Genomic DNA, 18,689 nt, shown 5'->3' on the forward strand with positions numbered 1-18,689 from the left:
ATGACAGTCTGAATTCATATAAACATTACCCAGTTCAGACAGGCAGCATCAATTGGCATTACAAAGCAGCTACAAGATAATTATAATGAAAGATATAATTAAGAAATCAGTTATCAAGTTGCTACTGCCAGCCACTATCATTACTAGATGTCAGTTTGCTGTCAGTAAAATGTATGAATGCTTCTGACTTGTACATTCCAGCTGGTGGCCTTCCTGCTGGCTAATTTCTCTCTCTTGTCACAGGCTTGCTTTGCGGTTTCGCGTTGCATGGCTTGCCCAGATAGCTGCAATACCTTGTGCTGGAAAACTCTCCTGCTCTTTGGTGCTCTGTGTGGGAAAACTCTACTATTGTTCTATACCTTGTGTGGCGAAATTGTGCTGTTGTTTGAGGCCCCAAGCCGGCACACCCTGTTACTGATTGATATCCTGTGTGGGATAAATTCATCAATGCAAATTCTTGCTGTCCACCTGGGATCACAGATTGGTTCTGTATGCTTTGGTGCTTCCCAAGCAAACCTGCATATCAGTACCTGTTTGATATCACAGCCTTCACCCACCTTATGTCTGTGCCACACACTTAGTATGACCTGCAGCCTGCTACACTGGGGGTGATACTGCATGCCGGCCATGACATAAGGCCTCCTGTTGATCTAAGCATGCTATGCTGACTGTGACCAGCCTGCTATGTAGGGGGTGCTGATCCCCACTTAGAAACATCACAACTCATGTATTTTGCCTCATTGTAGGTGTAAATAAGGAACTTATGTTTGTATGACAGATTGTTGCACAACCATCTGATAACTCCCCCACCACCCCTCTCATTACTGCAACAGTGCCATGGGTGGATAGGAGCAGGCCTTCCTGACAACTAGCAACTTGTTTCCGTCACCCACCATAGGGATCACACATCCCCAGTCTCTGCAAAATTAACATCTAAGCAAACAGATGCAATCCAATAATCAAAAAATAACAATAACTCTATTACTTATGTGCTGACTGGAACCAAATGTAATTACTGTGTGGGACACATGGTATGGCAAAAATATAAGTCTAAAGACGCTCGGAAGATATTAAATGATTTTAATTTTCGTTTTCCAGTTTGTTACTGGAATTCTTTCTGCAGTGCACAAAAGATGGTGTTAAGTGCCCTCTTACTTCTTGCATATTTTTTTGTATTTTAAGCTGAGTAACACACTACATTTGCATTTAGATTATATTTTACAAAGATAAATAATCGTTTTCCTTGCAGTTAAGCTTCAGAGAATGAAATCAGTATATCTTCTATGAATGGCTCTGAAATGAAAGTGGATCACCAGAATTTAATATTGCAAGTTTCTGTGGAAATTAATGGCTAGTTGGATGAAATAAAGCAAAATATAAAGAATCAAAGGGCAGAAAATATTAGTAGTATCAAGTCAATGGAAAGTATATTAACCAAAGGAGGCACTGATGCCAAAAACAAAGCTGGGGATAGAATGTAACTCAAGTGAATACATAAGTTTTAATGGCAAGGTTAAGAATGTAATTTTCAGAATAGATTGCAACTTAGAAACTAACTGATTTTTTTTTTATAATGTAGAAAATATTAATGGGGCTAATGTCCTTGTGGAGGTGAAGTCAGATGCAACAGCTGTGGAAAAAATATGATACTGTAAAATCAAAGGGGTTAAGATCAAACATGTGTTCATCATGAGAAAGTGCTTGGTAATGTAAAGCATGTAGCACTGGTGATGCTGGAAAAATAAAGTGTATTGAACACTAAGACATAATGATCAAGAAATTGCAGGAAGTGCATGATTCAATGGAGGGATTCCCATGGTTTTATAAACCTAGAAATGCCTGCTGTAAGACGGACTGGGAAGAGTTTACTTATCTGTGCTTGTAGAGTTGTGTAAACTATTGGAAAGCCAATAAATTCAGGTTAGCAAGGGAGTTGTTATCTAAGGTAAATGAGAACAAGTCGTGGAAGGAGACTGATAAGTACGGTAAATATTTGATGATGATTTTAAAATATAGCCACTGGAAATGGAGTCAAGTATAATCATCATACTTCCTGTTTCTTTCGAAGTAATTTAAAAAAAAAAACTATATATTATTTGTTCATAGAAAGAGAACAACTGTGCAAGAAGAAAAAATAACATAATAAAAAGTTAAAACAGATAGATTGACACTGAGACCAAGTTTTATGTAGAATGAAAAGAAGTCACATATATCTTCAGGTTTATGAAAGACATGTAACTATTTTCGTGTATGAAAGTGACAAAATGTACATTGAAGATGAATGAATGGTGTAAGTGTGTGTGTGTGTGTGTGTGTGTGTGTGTGTGTGTGTGTGTGTGTGTGTGTGTGTGTGTGTGTGTGCACGATTTTATGTTTGATATAGTTTTGCTGCAATTGACAACACTTACTCCAGAAACATAAGGGGTAGCACTAAGTGTTTTTCATGACTAAACGATGATGGCTGTCAGAGTATTCTCTGCGTATGTGAAATATGTATTGATGAATGGTAAGTGAGAATAAAATATGAGATGACTGAGGAGATGTGGTTGGCATTATTTTTTTGAACATGTAGATGTAAAATTTGTTTGCTACCATGTAGAATAGGTAATGTTAAAAGTGGTATGGGGGCATGGATATTTATCACCAACATAGTTCTAGCTCTATTAATGAATACATTGTTTTTATCTACAAGTGCTCCTTTAAATAACAATTATTTCTGAATGCTGGATAGTAGACTTGATGCTAATGTGGCATGATTTGTATGTCCAATGAACTGAAGCTGTCCTGAGCCAGAGCACTGAAGTTACCACAGGAGATTCAGTTTTGGTCCAGTGTAGCAAGAAAACTGACTACACAACATTACAAAAATATATTCAAAAACTGAAGAACAAGTTAAGCAAGTGTGGCAAAAGTGCTCTTTGAAAATGTGCAGTGAAATAATTGACAGAAACACCTTTATCTGTTATGAAATCAAGCAACGGAATTTCCAGGTTGGAATTTTGATCATATAAGGAAAAGGTACATTGATACTCACTGTGAAACTGGGGGGGGGGGGGGGGGGGGGCAGTGTGATGATATGATTCACAGTGTCCACTTACATGCAGTAAAAAGTAAAAAAAATTTGTCACAGATGTGTGTTACACTGTTATTAAGTAGTGAATGCAAATGACATCAGGCAGTGGGTGCAGGAGGAGTGTCTGAGAGCAAGGAGCAAGCATTCTGCTGTTGGTGGGCCAGATGGTATCAAGTTTGTATAACAAGGTAATAGGCAATGTATTTTAGAAAACAGGTTCTGTACAGGTTTTATTCAACCTGCCATGATAAGTATTCAGATACTTACATTTTATTATCAGAAAATTGCAATAGATCTATATACCCTGTTACTGCTTTCTCAGTCTGACTCCAGTACTGACTTAAGTTTTGACTTTGCTGTCAGTGAGTTATTCTAATGAAATATCAGTCTGTTCTGTTCGAGATACTGTAGTACAGCTTTTTCTGTTCTGCTCCCAGAATAGTTACGATGCACTGCATTCTATGCTACTTATGATTTTTCCTACGTATACTGCCACTTTGGTGAATGTCTGACAGCCGTCAATCATCCACTGAGTACCAACCATTTACCCAAATTTAACTGTTCACTGCACCAAATTGTCACACATTATCACCCATGGACCACCAATTCAACATTATCGGAAACTTATAAACAGGTGCATGAGATCAGACCACCAACCTAGAACACTAAGAGCTCATAAAATCCTACTACCTCAGCCATTTTACTGTGACAACCCACTCCAAGCACCTCAAGACCAAGTCCCTTTATGTATAACATTGACTTCCCTATTTTAATAAAGTAAGTTTGAAGTTTCTATCCTTATTTAGTACTAGGTCTCAAGCATTTTTTCTTGCAAAGAGATGAAATATAATTTTATTCACTGTTTAATTTCAACTTACCATATTGTGGTAAGCAGTTTGGTTCATTATACACCAATAACGTCCATGTCACTATAACAGCATTCAACAGAAACATAGTGAAGGCATGCATGGAGTTTAGGGAATTCACACTTGCTCTACACACATTGCTCCAAACCTACATATGAAATTATGATGATGAGAACCTCCAGAATGGTTAGGAACACTGATTTCTGAAAAGTTCTACATGGTGTTAAAGTGCCTTGGAAGTATTTCTTTCTAACGCTAAAGCTACATATGCTGGCTGTGTCAGGTCATTTAGTGCTGACTGGCTGCCAAGTCATCACCTGTCAGTGGTTTCATTCAGATGCAGTACAGAGGGGCATGGAATCAGTGTATCATTCTTCCACATTCTTAAACCTTCCCAGACCTCAGAGCTATTACTTCACATTCAAATAGATCCCTGAATGGCATTAGAAAACTGGATACACTATGTTCCAGCAGTCTCACCTAGCTAAAAGTCCAGGCAGTACTGGGAATCTAACACAAGGTCTCCACATATCAGACATACTGAAAGATTAGCTTTGGAGCCAGACAAATATTTAATTCTACTTTAGAGGAGATTCATTAGCTGAACACATTTCATTTTTCAAAGGGAACTGCTGATGGTTTCTGTTAATCAATTAGGTTGACAATGTTTATAAACATGAATTATTTCTTGTGTCTTTATGGAGCAATATCTAACTATTCCCCATTTATTGTGTCAACAGACATATGTGAAAGAAGATTTCTAGGCTACTGATATTACTTAACCAAAACTATTTCAGATTTAAGATCATAACAGAGACTTCAATCATGATGTGATGACATTACTCTAATCCAGTAGAAAACACACATAATGCTCAATAACTAGCTTTAGCTTTGCACAGCACTGAGTAAAGACTTACTCTCCTCTCTCTTGTTTCGTCATGTATTCAACTGAAGGCCTGCTACGTGGTTTCATATTGATGCTGGATGTAGTCATGGGGCAGGCTGCTTGTCTGTTAGTCAAAATAATTCCTCCCATTGCTTCATGTTGAGGAAACCTAGAAGCATGAAGTAGTCAGAGGAATCTGACAAAGCTCGTATCCCCCTGAATATCAGTATTCTGTCACTCTTATATTACAGCAGTGCAGAGCAAGTAAGCTTGTTGTATGGTTAATGTAATGATTTCGGCTCACATGGTTCTTTGGTTTGCCTCCTTGCATCCTCAGGATGGTTGTGTTACCATCCACTGATGCTAAAATATATGAAAACCTTTACCCACTAATTACCATAAGCTGTGAAGCCTTCCTCTGATCTAGTCTTGTCAACTAGCTGCATATAAGAGTGCAGTTATATTTTATTCAGTGGGATTAATCATAAAATCATGTTCACATGTGAGGAAACTATTTCAACTACATAAAACATTCTTATTTTTAAGGATTTACTGCCACTCTTATCTGCTATGTAATTATACTGATTATTCTTTTCCACTTGTATTTCAATATCCATGAAATTGTTTTGAGTCACTAGTAATTCTATGATTATTGTGATTTTTTTAAATTTAAAGTAATGTGGGAACTTAAAGATCTTTATCAAGGGTAAATCTATATTGCTTGCTGAGCTAGTGTGTCATTGCCTTTAGTCACACAGTTAAAAGGTTTTGTAACTCTCTTATATTAGGTGTGAAGTCATTTTTTAGTTACAAATTTCTTTATCTGCTATCTACTGGAAGTATAGCTCAATTTTTTAGTATGAACTGGGGGGGAAGTGATGAGGATTTTTATCTCTAGTAGCAATTCTGCTAGCAATAAGAGATTTCTGAGAGAACACAGTGACAAAGAAAATGTTGTGAAAGAAACAGTACAGCGAAACTTCAGTATTTTAACTAGGAAAAGGCATTTCAGAGAATTCAATGGAGTATCTAAAATTGGCATGGAAGTAACCTCTAAATTTCATTTTCTTCTGAAAGTGTGAGCATGTGATCCCTTCTCTAATTTTATGAAATCTACTCTTTCTATACCAGTAACTCCTGTCTTTAGGTAACTTCCTTTAATTCTTAATTTTATACTAGCTATTACCATAGGTTTAAACACAGGCCATTTTCCAATATACAGGGGTGAAGACTGTTTGGTTATGAAAATTGGTGAAACATAGTGTGCTATTTTGTTATTAAGACAAGCTAAGTTTTAATAAAAGTCTTTCAGTATCATTGATAAATATTTATCTAATTTAATATTACTCCCAACAGATAACTGAATTAATTACAACACTAATACCATAGAACTCTACACTAATATGATGTTTCCTGAAATAAAGTTGAAACCCTGCAACAGAGATCTAGTTTCATGTGTTACATAGTGTCTCTAAATGATTATTCCAGTGATAACTTCTTCCCCATCTACATACAATTATTGTCTGTGCTTCGATTTTTACTGCCTTTCAACTGCGGTAATGATAACTATAAACTACCTTTCTTTCTGTGGTTATGTTCCTCAGGTTCTATGCCAACATATTTAATATTTGAAGAACCGGTAAAAGGGCTTACTTACTAATATAAAAGGCTGATAAATGACTTACTGTGCTGGAGATTGTGTCTGAAACGATGCAGATACCTCCCTTGTCATCGCTTTTCTGTAGTGGCCCCCCACAACAGGTACATCTTGTACAGCAGCTGCTTGTCTCTCATTGTATGGTCGAAGGGCCAGAATGCTAGAAACATACATTGGCCTGAAACCACTGTGTCTCAACTGTCCATATTTATTTAATTATTTATTTATATTTATTCATCCAGGGATCATTTCACGACACCTGAACTGTTAAGTTTATAAAACAAAAATCAGTTCGTCAAAACACACAAACACACAGAATATATAAATATGTTTTATGAGGGTGGGAAAGATGATCAGCTGTGGCCTTAGTAAAGGAACCATCCTTGTATTTGCCTGAAGACATTTAGGAGAACCTAGGTTTACTGAAATCAGGATGACTGGACAGAGCTTAGTTCATATCACCAAATGTGAGAATAAAGTTGCACAGCCTCATTCAGCTGGATGCTATCATACAATATGTTTTGATTTATACATAACTTGATTCAGATAACTTACCATATGAAACATAAATGTGCATACAGTTACAACATCTCCCCTAAGCTGTGACTGTATGACTTCTTTTATTGTACCATGATACACCAATATGATTAATTTGTGTACATGTGCAAGTGCATGTGTGTGTGTGTGTGTGTGTGTGTGTGTGTGTGTGTGTGTGTGTGTGTGTGTGTGTGCCTGATTTTTTGATTTATATTATTTTGCTGCAATTGATAATGTGTACTCCAGAAATATAAGGGGTATCATTAAGCGTTTTTCATGACTATTTAGTGATGGCTGTTTGTGTGTTCTGTGTTGATGAATGGTAAGTGAGAATAAAATGTAAACTTTCAATGAGATGACTGAGGAGATGTGGTTGGCATTATCTTTATGAATCATGTAGATGTACAATTTGTTTGCTACCATGCAGAATAGGTAACGTGTAAAGTGGTATGAGGAAATGGTGACTCATCACCCAAATAGCTCTAGCTCTACTAATGAATACATTATTTTTATTTGCAAGTGCTTGTTTCAATAACAATTATATCTTAATGCTGGATTGCAGACTGGATGCTAATTTAGCATGATTTGCATATCCTATGAAGTGAAGTTGTACTGAGCCACAGCACTGAAGTACTACCAGGAGGTTCAGTTCTACTGCAGTGTAGCAAGAAAACAGACAACAGACCATTATGAAAGTACATTCAAGAACTGAAGAACAATTGAAGTGAGTGTGGCTAAAGTGCTCACTGAAAATGTGCAGTGAAATTATTGACAGACACATCTTTTCCTGTAATGAAATCAAGCAATGGAAACTCCAGGTTCAAATTTTGATGATATAAGGAAATGATATATTGCTACTCACTGTAAACCTAACACATTGAGTTACAGACAACAAAATGACATATTACCTTTCAGTGGAAGCCTTCATCAGGAAATGATAAACACACACACACACACACACACACACATTCATTCACACAAGTGAGCAAACCTCATACACATACAATTGCCACCTTCAGCTGCTTTCATCGAGATGCTCAAGATAGCAGTCATATGTGCATGAAGTGTGCTTGCTTTTGTGAATGAATGCGTATGTGTGTGTCTGTTTTTCCTTTTCTGATGAAGGCTCTGGTCAAAAGTGAATGTTTAAGTGTCTTTTTGTTGCACCTGCCTGCATTCAATGAGTGATCTTTACAGTGAGTAGCGATCTATATTCTCCATTTCTTATATCTGCGATGAGTATTTTATGACTGATATTCATACCCCTCTTATGGTTTTCCTTTATAAAAATGAACATTTCAGTGAAAAATTTATTTCGTTGGGGTGGAACTCCTATCCATGGTATCATTATTATTATAGCTGAAGAGTGGCACATAATGGGTCAATACTCAGAGCTATAGACGCATAAATGCGATGGAACAGGGTAAATATCTTTTAGTATTCTGTATAACTAATCTAATTTTTTGTTGAAGATTGATTTTAGGTACATTTTTATTTATTAGAATCTTTAAATGTTTGGATTGTTGGATTTCATACCAAGGGAGGCCATAGAATAAAACTGCTAGTTGCCAGTGAATATTAACCAGGTGACATACAACTTTTATAATTAAACAGTAAATATTTAAAAAGCTATTTTAGTTTTTAACTAATATTGTAGCTATGATGGTTTAGTAGCTGGACATCTTCACCATTTCATTATTATTATCATTATTACTGTTCTCATTATTATTACTGTAAGCGTCATTTTCTTTCCAGTGAATAGATTGAAAATTTTTATTTTGGTTTTTCTTCCTAGTGGCAGACCACTTACATGCAGTAAAAAGTAAAAAAAATTTGGTCATACAGGTATGTTATACTGTTATTAAATAGTGAATGCAGCATCTGTGGCTGATGTACACGACATCAAGCAGTGGGTGCAGGAGGAGTGTCTGAGAGCAAGGAGCAAGCAATCTGCTGTTGGTGGGGCCTGATGGTGTCAAGTTTGTACACAATGGTGCTACCCTATGAATTTTAATACACACATTGTGTACAAGTTGAACTTTCATTCAACCTGCCATGATAAATATTCAGATATTTACCTTTTACTATCAGAAATTTGCAGTAGATCTTCATACACTCTTACTGATTTCTCAGTCTGACTCCAGTCCTGATCAAGTTTTGACTTTGCTGTCAATGACTTATTGTCATGAGGTCTCACTCTGTTCTGTTCCAGTTACTTTAGTACAGCTTTTTCTTTTCTGCTCCCAGCATAGTTACATTACACTACATCTTATGCTATTTTTAATTTTTCCTTCTTATACTCCCAGTTTGGAGAATGGCTGACAGCTGTCAATCATCCACTGAGTACCAACCATTTACCCAAATTCAACTGCTTACTGCAGCCACCCTGCCCACATTATTACCCATGGACCAGCAACTCTACACTATCGGCAGCTTATACAACACGTGTATGAGTTCAGACTACCAACATAGAACACTAGAGCTCATAAAATCCTACTACCTCAGGCACTTTACTGTGACAACTCACTCAAAGCATCTCACGATCCTAGTGCCTTTATGTATTACATTGACTTCTCTATTTTAATAAAGTATGTTTGAAGTTGCTATCCTTATTTAGTTCTAGGTCCCACAATCTTTTTTTCTGCAAAAAGATGAAAAGTAATTTTATTCACTGTTTAATTTCAACTTACCACATTGTGGTAAGCAGTTGGGATCATTATACAGCAATAACATCCATGTCACTATAACAATATCTTACTGGGTGACAGCGATTAAAGTTATACCATTGGGGTGTTGTCATTCAACAGAAACATAGCAAAAACGTGCATGGAGCTTAGGGAAAGCACACTTCCTCAACACTCATTGCTCCAAATCTACATATGAGATATTGATGATGAAAAGCTCCAGAATGCCTAGAACACTTATTTCTGAAATGTTCTACATGGGTTTAAAATGCCTTGAAAGTATTTCTTTCTAAATCTAAAACTATGTCTACTGGCCGTGTCTGGTCATTTAGTACCAACTGACTGCCAAGTCATCCAATGCCAATGGTGTCATTCAGATGTAGTACAGAGGGGCATGGTATCAGCATACCATTCTTTCAGGCTTTTAAACCTTCCCAGACCTGGGAGCTACTACTTCTCACTCAAATAGATCCCCAAATGGCATTACAAAACTGGATATACTATGTTCCAGCAGTATCACCTAGCTAGAATTCCAGGCAATACTGGGAATCTAACACAAGTTCTCCACATATCAGACATACTGAAAAAATTAGTTTTGGAGGCAGACAAACATTTATTTCTACTTTAGAAGAGATGCATGAACTCCTCACATTTCATTTTTCAAAGAAAACTGCTGGTGGTTTCTGTTAATGAATTAGGTTGACAATGTTTATAAAAACGAATTTTTTCTTGTATCTTTCTGGTGAAATTTCTACTTATTCCCAGTTTATTGTGCCAACATATATTTGTGAAAGAAGATTTCTCAGCTACTGATATTATTTAACACAAATAATTTCATATTTAAAGAGACTTCAATCATGATATGTCAATATTACTCTAATTCAGTAGGAAGCACACATAATGTTCAATAACTAGCTTTAGTTTTGTACAGCGCCAAGTAAAGACTTACTCTCCTCTATTTAGTTTTGTCATGTATTCAGTTGAAGGCTTGCTAGTTGGTTTCGTTTTGATGCTGGTTGCAGTCATGGGGCAGGTTCCTTCTCTGCTGGTCAACATAATTCCTCTCATTGCTTCATGTCGTGGAAACCTAGAAGCATGAAGTAGATGGAGAAATATGACAATGATTGTATCCAACTGAATATCAGTATTCTGTCACTATTATATTACACCAGTGCAGATCAAGTAAGCTTGTTGCATGGTTAATGTAATGATCTCTGCTCACATGATTGTTTGGTTGACCTCAATGCATCCTCAGGACGGTTGTGTTACCATCCTCTGACGCTAGAATATATAGCAAACTTTACCCACTAATTACCATAAGTTGTGAAGCCTTCCTCAGTTCTAGTCTTGTCAAATGGCTGTATACAAGAGAGCAGTTAATTTTTATTCAGTGTGATTAATCATAAAACCATGTTCAGATGTGAGTAACATATTTCAGCTCCCAAAACATTTTTATTTTTAAGGATTTCTTTCTGCACTTATTAGCTAAGTAATAATACTGATTACTCTTTTCCACTTGTATTACAATATATCTTAAATTGTTTTGAGTCACTGATAATTCTATGATAACTGTGGTATTTTTTTAATTTAAAGTAATGTGGGGACTTAAAGATCTTTATCAAGGGTAAATCTCTATTGCTTGCTGTGCTGGTGTGTCATTAACATTAGTCACACTGTTACAAGGTTTTGTAAGTCACTTACATTTAGTGTGAAGACATTTTTTAGTTACGAATTTCCTTACCTGCTAACTACGCGAAATATAACTTTATGTTTTAGTAAGAACTGGAGGAAAGTGAAGAGGATTTTTATATCTAGTAACAATTCTAGAACCAATAAGAGATTTCTGAGAGAAGCCAGAGCCAAAGAAAATGTAGTAAACGAAACAGTACAGCAAAACTTCAGTATTTTATCTAGGAAAATGCATTTCAGAGAATTCAATCAAGTGTTCTCCTGAGGATCTAGGTCGTGAATGCGGGCTTAAGGGAAAGAAAATTTGTATGTTAGTTGTACAAAAGACAAAAAGTAGCAATGACAAAACAACTGAGTGTTAGAAAAGTTGTGTTAGGTAAAAATGTCTTTTGTCACTAACACTTTTCAATATTTGTACTGAGTAACTATTGAATAAACCATTTACAAAACCAAGAGGCATATTAATAGGAGGATAAATGATAAATACAGTTATGTACATATATGAAGAATTAGTCTTGACAAAATCAGGGGAAGAACTACAAATTAAGGTGGCTGGGATCTAGAAGTCAAAGAGTTTTCAAAAGATGGAAGGTTTCTTGAGAGGAACAAATTTAATAAACTAGATACTAGAAGGACTAAGAAAGAGATTCCCCAAGAGCTTTGTCCAGGATATACCACAGTGAATAGCTGACAGCCATAAAGTAGAAAGTAAACTGCTAGGAAAACTTTGATATGCTCTTTGTGAGAAAACTTTAATGTGGATGGGACTGGCAGAATAAGGAATGAAGAATTACTTACAAGAACAGCAGGGTGAAAAGAAACTAGTGGAAATACAGGTAATGAGGAAAACATCACCAATGGGACATACAGTGAAAAAATTTGCCTCTTACAAAGAGTCATCAAATGAAAATTGCATGAAGATAGAGAGAAAGACAGACACAGAGAGGGAGAGAGAAAGAGAGAGACAGAGACAGAGAGAGATGTGGAGTGCTGGATAAGGTTAAAAATATATGATGTTATCAACAGATTCAACAACTAGGACAGGAAGAGTAAACTGGAAAGTGCACACATCTCTCATAATAAAAAGAATTAGCAGTACCAGATGGCACATATTCTGTGTGTATGCAGAGATGAGACTTTAGTGATACATAGGGCCCAACACTTCAAATACCAACAAAAGAAAACATGAATTATGTTGAATTAGTGTACTTTTATGCTCTTCCCAAACTAATTATATATTTATATACAGAGATTATAATAAAACAACGTATGCGAAACAGGCTGCATCCAATTTGAAGCATGGCAGACGTTTTCAGGCTCTCTGACCTAAATTACTTATGACACTCATGAGCCTTATGATTCCTGTGAAGCAAAAGGCATCAATTTTTGTGTTATGGCTCCATCTGGTCTAGAAGAAAGACACTGTGACTGGCTTAACAGAAGATGCCTCAACCAGGGTAATGGAAGGCAACTCAGTAACAGGGCCAAGTAAGAATCTTGCATAAGAGGCCATTTTCAGACTGTGCAGACACTACAGATGTTACTGCCCAAGGCTCCAGAACAGTGAAACTGCTACACTATTAAGGAAGATCAGAGCTGCCATTCCAGAAACAATGACAGTCTGAATTCATATAAACATTACCCAATTCAGACAGACAGCATCAATCAGCATCATGAAGCAGCTCCAAGGAAATAATGATGAAAGATATAATAAAGAAATGTGTTATTGCACTGCTACTCCCAGCTACTATCATCACTACATGTGGGTTTGCTGTCTGCCAAAAGTGTGAATGCTGCTGACTTGGCACATTCCAACTGGTGGCGCCCTACTTGGTAATCTCCACCACTTATCACATGCCTGCTTTGGGGTTTTGTGTTCCATGTCTTGCCTAGATAGCTGCCATGACCTGTCCTGGCAAACTCTGCTGCTCTTTCGTGCTCTGTGTGGGAAATCTCTCCTACTGTTCCATACCTTGAGTCAGCATATTGTGCTGCTGTTTGAGGCACCAAGCAGGCACACTCTGTCACTGATTGATCACCTGTGTAGGAAAAATTCATCACAGTAATCTCCACCCACACATATTACCCTGCCTAGGGCAAGAGCAACACACGTAGTATGATCCGTTCACTGCTACAGCAGGGGTGAAACTGCATGCCAGCCATGACATAAGGCCTCCTATTGAGCTAAGCATGCTATACTGTGACCAGCCTGCAACTTGGGGGTCCTGATCACCACTTAGTATCACCCCAACTCATTTATTTTGCCACATGGAAAGGCAAACCTACGTTTCTAGCATTTGTAGACTTAGAGAAAGCTTTTGACAATGTTGACTGGAATACTCTGTTTCAAATCCTAAAGGTGGCAGGGGTAAAATACAGGGAGCGAAAGGCTGTTTACAATTTGTACAGAAACCAGATGGCAGTAATAAGAGTTGAGGGATCTGAAAGGGAAGCAGTGGTTGGGAAGGGAGTGAGACAGGGTTGTAGCCTCTCCCCGATGTTATTCAATCTGTATATTGAGCAAGCAGTAAAGGAGACAAAAGAAAAATTCAGAGTAGGTATTAAAATCCATGGAGAAGAAATAAAAACTTTAAGGTTCGCTGATGACATTGTAATTCTGTCTGAGACAGCAAAGGACTTGGAAGAGTAGTTGAACGGAATGGACAGTGTCTTGAAAGGAGGATATAAGATGAACATCAACAAAAGCAAAACGAGGATAATGGAATGTAGTCGAATTAAATCAGGTGATGCTGTGGGAATTAGATTAGGAAATGAGATGCTTGAAGTAGTAGATGAGTTCTGCTATTTGGGGACCAAAATAACTGATGATGGTCGAAGTAGAGAGGATATAAAATGTAGACTGGCAATGGCAAGGAAAGCGTTTCTGAAGAAGAGAAATTTGTTAACATTGAGTATAGATTTAAGTGTCAGGAAGTCGTTTCTGAAAGTATTTGTATGGAGTGTAGCCATGTATGGAAGTGAAACATGGACAATAAATAGTTTGGACTAGAAGAGAATAGAAGCTTTCGAAATGTGAAGATTAGGTGGGTAGATCACGTAACTAATGAGGAGGTATTGAATAGGATTGGGGAGAAGAGAAGTTTGTGGCACAACTTGACTAGAAGAAGGGATCAGTTGGTAGGACATGTCCTGAGGCATCAATGGATCACAAATTTAGCATTGGAGGGCAGTGTGGAGGGTAAAAATCGTAGAGGGAGACCAAGAGATGAATACACTAAGCAGATTCAGAAGGATGTAGATTGCAGTAGGTACTGGGAGATGAAGCAGCTTGCACAGGATAGATTAGCATGGAGAGCTGCATCAAACCAGTCTCAGGACTGAAGACCACAACAACAAACAAGTGTTAATAAGAAACTTCATTTTTTTTGACTAAGTGATAGAGAACCACCCAATGCGTAACCACATCACCACAATATCATGGTTGGAGAGTAGAAGGCCTTCCTGACAACTAGCAACCTGTTTCCACCACGCACCAAAGAGATACACACCCCCAGTCTCTGCAGTACAAATACCTAACAAAACACATACAACCCAATAACCAAAAAATAACAATAATACTTATGTGCTGGCTCAAACCAAATGTAATTACAGTGAGGGACACATGGTATGGCGTAAATATAAGTCTAAAGATGCTCTGAATGTATTAAATGATTTTAATTTTCATTTTCCTGTTTGCAATTGGAATTGTTTTTATAGTGCACAAAAGAATGTTGTTAAGTGCCCTCTTACCTCTTGCTATTATACTGTATAGTTTTAGTAATTTAAGCTTAGTAATGCCCTACATTTGCATGTAGATGACATTTTATAAACATAAATAGTGATTTTCCTTGTAGGTAAGGTAAGATGATTCATTCAAAGAAAATAGTGGTTACTGATGCCACTTTTGTAAGTACTACACACTATATTACTAAATCAGAGACTGAGTCAGTAAATCATGCATAATAATTTTTGTACAAATGTTGTGAAAGTCATGAGACACATCATTTGTTAAAAGGAATTAAAAATGAAAAATGCCTTAAAATTACAGGACATCATTGGGATACAGACGCGCTTTGCATTAAAATGACACTAAGAAACTGGTCTCTTTTACAGTGTTTATTTGCCTCCACTGTCTACCATTTCTAACAAACTTGTATTTGAGAAGACTGGTGTGCCAGTCCACAACAGTTCAGTTGGGTTTCGGTTCCCTGTAGAATCCAACCCCATCCCTTACACACATTGTTCATCTTTTGAAACTGAAATTCATAGGTTGCATATTGTAATTGAAGCTGACAGTCTCTAAATGAGCTAGAAGACTAAAAAACTCTATTCCAAGAGCGTGGATTTTCACCAAATATCCTTAAGAAAGCAGTGCAAGCCATAGCAATCAAGAGACCAGGAAGAAGAATCAAATAGAGATGTTGTCAGTTGTTAAGTGATTTTTTCAATGTGGGAGAAGTGATTCCTTTTTTTAATATAAAAAAAGAAAAAGAAAAAAAGGAAGGATCAAGGGGTTAAGTTCAATATGAGTGACCTTTCTGACAACAGAAACTTCTGTGGGAAAGGTTAGTGACAATATACAGCAAAAAGCAAGTATTATTGTCATTGTGAGAAATATTATGTATAGGCCATACCCAACAAACTATACAAAAACAATTCAATGAACTAAGGCAGCTGGTATTTACTTCTTCGCCTGAATAAATCAGCAATGGCTGAGTATTGCACCTCTGCTCACTACTCTATTAACTATGAGCACTTTCAAAAACTGTCCTCCGTCACATCTTTCTCGAGAAATGAGGTTCAGGAAGTAGTGAAAAATAACTAGCACCAGATATAAGCAGTCTATATGAATTTTTCAAATTAGACAATTCCAGTACATGGATTCTGCACATATCTGTTATATACTGCCATAGTAATTTCTCTTGTGAATCTGAACCTCGTCATAATTTGACTGACTGAAGAGTTGATGCTTAAGCATTATTGACTTGCATCTAGTACATTCAGTTTTATTTTTAATTACAGTTATCACATTTTATTGGTGTCTTCCTCGTTTAATAACATGTCCATCTTAAGGAACAACACTACAGTGAGCTCAGCAGACAATGGACGGATCTGCATGACAATTATTGTATGAATTATAACTGAAATGTCAGGAGCAATAGCTTGGTACATTACAAAAGATATAATTGCTAGCACTGTTTTCTTGACTGCTACAAGTCCAATACAAGCAGTGCATTGGTGCTCATACTGTGTCTACCGATGACATTTTTGCACAGACACAGAGATAGCTGTTTCTGCTGTTCCACAATCTGAACTACTAGAGGTGTACGCTGACATGGAATGACATGGTCATAAAGTTTCTGTGCCATACTAGAATGGATACAGGGGTAAGTTTTCATTCAGGTGCTATTCCATAGAGTTATTGATTCAAAAAATTCAGTGACACTTAAATAAAATCCTACTCTGGTTCAATGTGTTTTAGGAAGATACCCACCTCACTAATAACAGTGGTTCGAAACCATAGGTACCCACAGGCAGATCCAGATATCCAGTGACAAACATTTGTATCCTCTTCGGGGATACCTTCCGAGTATATTGGTATTGGAGATCTGTGGTATGTGGCAGCTAACTACAGAGTAACTGCACTTTGTTTTGTTTCTTGCTTGAATTAGTTCAGCATCTTTACTGCACTGAATATAGTGGACAACCGTGCAAATGAGGACAGTTTGACCTGTGTGTCTTGTTTTGATTTGGTCACGGTATCTGCTGTTGGCAGCAGTAATTCACTCCATACCACATTGTCCTCAAGTTTGCTTTCAGTACTGCACCATTCTACCCAGGATTTTGTTTTCCAGCAGTTTTAGTTGTGCATTAATGACAATACACAGCAGTATTAAGGCTAGGCATACCAACGAAAAGTTGGACAATCTGCACTTGGTTTATGAATTCACTGAATGCAATGTAAAAATAGCATAATGAAGCTGCGATAACAGAATACATGGTACTTCTTGTGGTTGTTGCATAGTCTGAGTTGTGTGATGTACATTTTGATTACTGCTTATAACAGACTTCTTCACTGTCCTGAAGGTATTTGCACAGACACAAGGATGACTGCATTAACAAATCAAATAAATTACAATTACATTAATCACCCACCAGAGGGAATGAGCCCTTATACTAAAATTTTAAAAAAGTATCCCTGAACAATCTTTGAAAGCTTATCAGTGGAGTTCTGCATCAGGTGATTATGTGAAAAGGTGTCCGACATCAATATGCCCACATGACAGGAGTTAACAGACTTTGAATGCCGAATGGTAGTTGGAGCTAGTTTTCCAAATTGTTTCGGAATTCATTATTGCAAGATCCACAGTGTCAATACTGTGCTGAGAATCCCACATTTCAGGGTTTACCTCTCACTTCGGATCACACAGTGGTCAATGGCCTTCACTTTATAACTAATAAATGTTGCATATTTGTGGGAAGGTCATAAGGGACCAAACTGCTGAGGTCAACTGTCCCTAGACTTACACACTAGTACTTGACCTAACTTAAATTAAGATATGCTAAGAGCATCACAACACCCATGCCCGAAAGAGGACATGAACCACTGATGGGGAAGGCGCGTGAACTGTGAAGAGGCAACTCAAACCGCGTGGCCATCCTGCATAACATGACTAAGAACAGTGATATTTGCGTTGAGTTGTCAACGCTAACAAACAAACAACACTGCCTGAAATAACCAGAAAAATATATCTAGGATGCATGATAATTGTACCCGTTAGGACAGTGCAGTGAAATTTGGCATTAATGGTATATGGTAGTGGACAACCCATGTGAGTGCCTTTGCTAACAGCTTGACATGATCTACATTGTCACTGCTGGGCTTGTATTCATATCAATAGGACTCTAAATGACCAAAACCTGTGCCTTGGTCAGATGAGTCTAAGTTTCAGTTGGTGGGAGCTGATGATGGGCTTCAAGTGTGGCCCAGACAACATTAAGCCAAAGAGTCAGGTTGACAATGAGGCACTGTGAAAGCTTTTGGTGGCTCCATAATGGTGTGGGCTGAATCAGTCATCACTGCCTGGAAATGGTTATTTTCAGTTACTTGGATTTCAGCAGCTAGAATTAGTTCTTACAGAACCTTAGAGGAATAATAATCGGAATGTACTACGTGGTAATTTTAACATTAAATTTCCTTCAGCTATAACAGTTGTAAACAGCTGGAATCGTTGTCAACTTTCAACCTGCTCCCTAGGATCACATTCTCAAGCAGAGTATACTGGCATAGATAGAT

General features: G+C 37.2%; 1 protein-coding gene across 2 annotated transcripts in view; it reads right to left on the reverse strand.

Annotated features, from left to right (window-relative positions):
• Positions 1–18,689, reverse strand: part of LOC126249581 (uncharacterized) — a 147,251-nt gene that overhangs the window by 69,351 nt on the left and 59,211 nt on the right. For both annotated transcript variants that reach the window (XM_049951247.1, XM_049951246.1), the window contains 3 exons: positions 10,653–10,790; positions 6,511–6,642; positions 4,857–4,994 (listed from right to left, as the gene is read on the reverse strand). In XM_049951247.1, the coding sequence (XP_049807204.1) occupies positions 4,857–4,994; positions 6,511–6,642; positions 10,653–10,790 (408 nt within the window). The remainder of the gene's footprint in view (positions 1–4,856; positions 4,995–6,510; positions 6,643–10,652; positions 10,791–18,689) is intronic.

This window comes from Schistocerca nitens, chromosome 3 (assembly GCF_023898315.1).
Source record: "Schistocerca nitens isolate TAMUIC-IGC-003100 chromosome 3, iqSchNite1.1, whole genome shotgun sequence".
NCBI classification, from domain to species: domain Eukaryota; kingdom Metazoa; phylum Arthropoda; class Insecta; order Orthoptera; family Acrididae; genus Schistocerca; species Schistocerca nitens.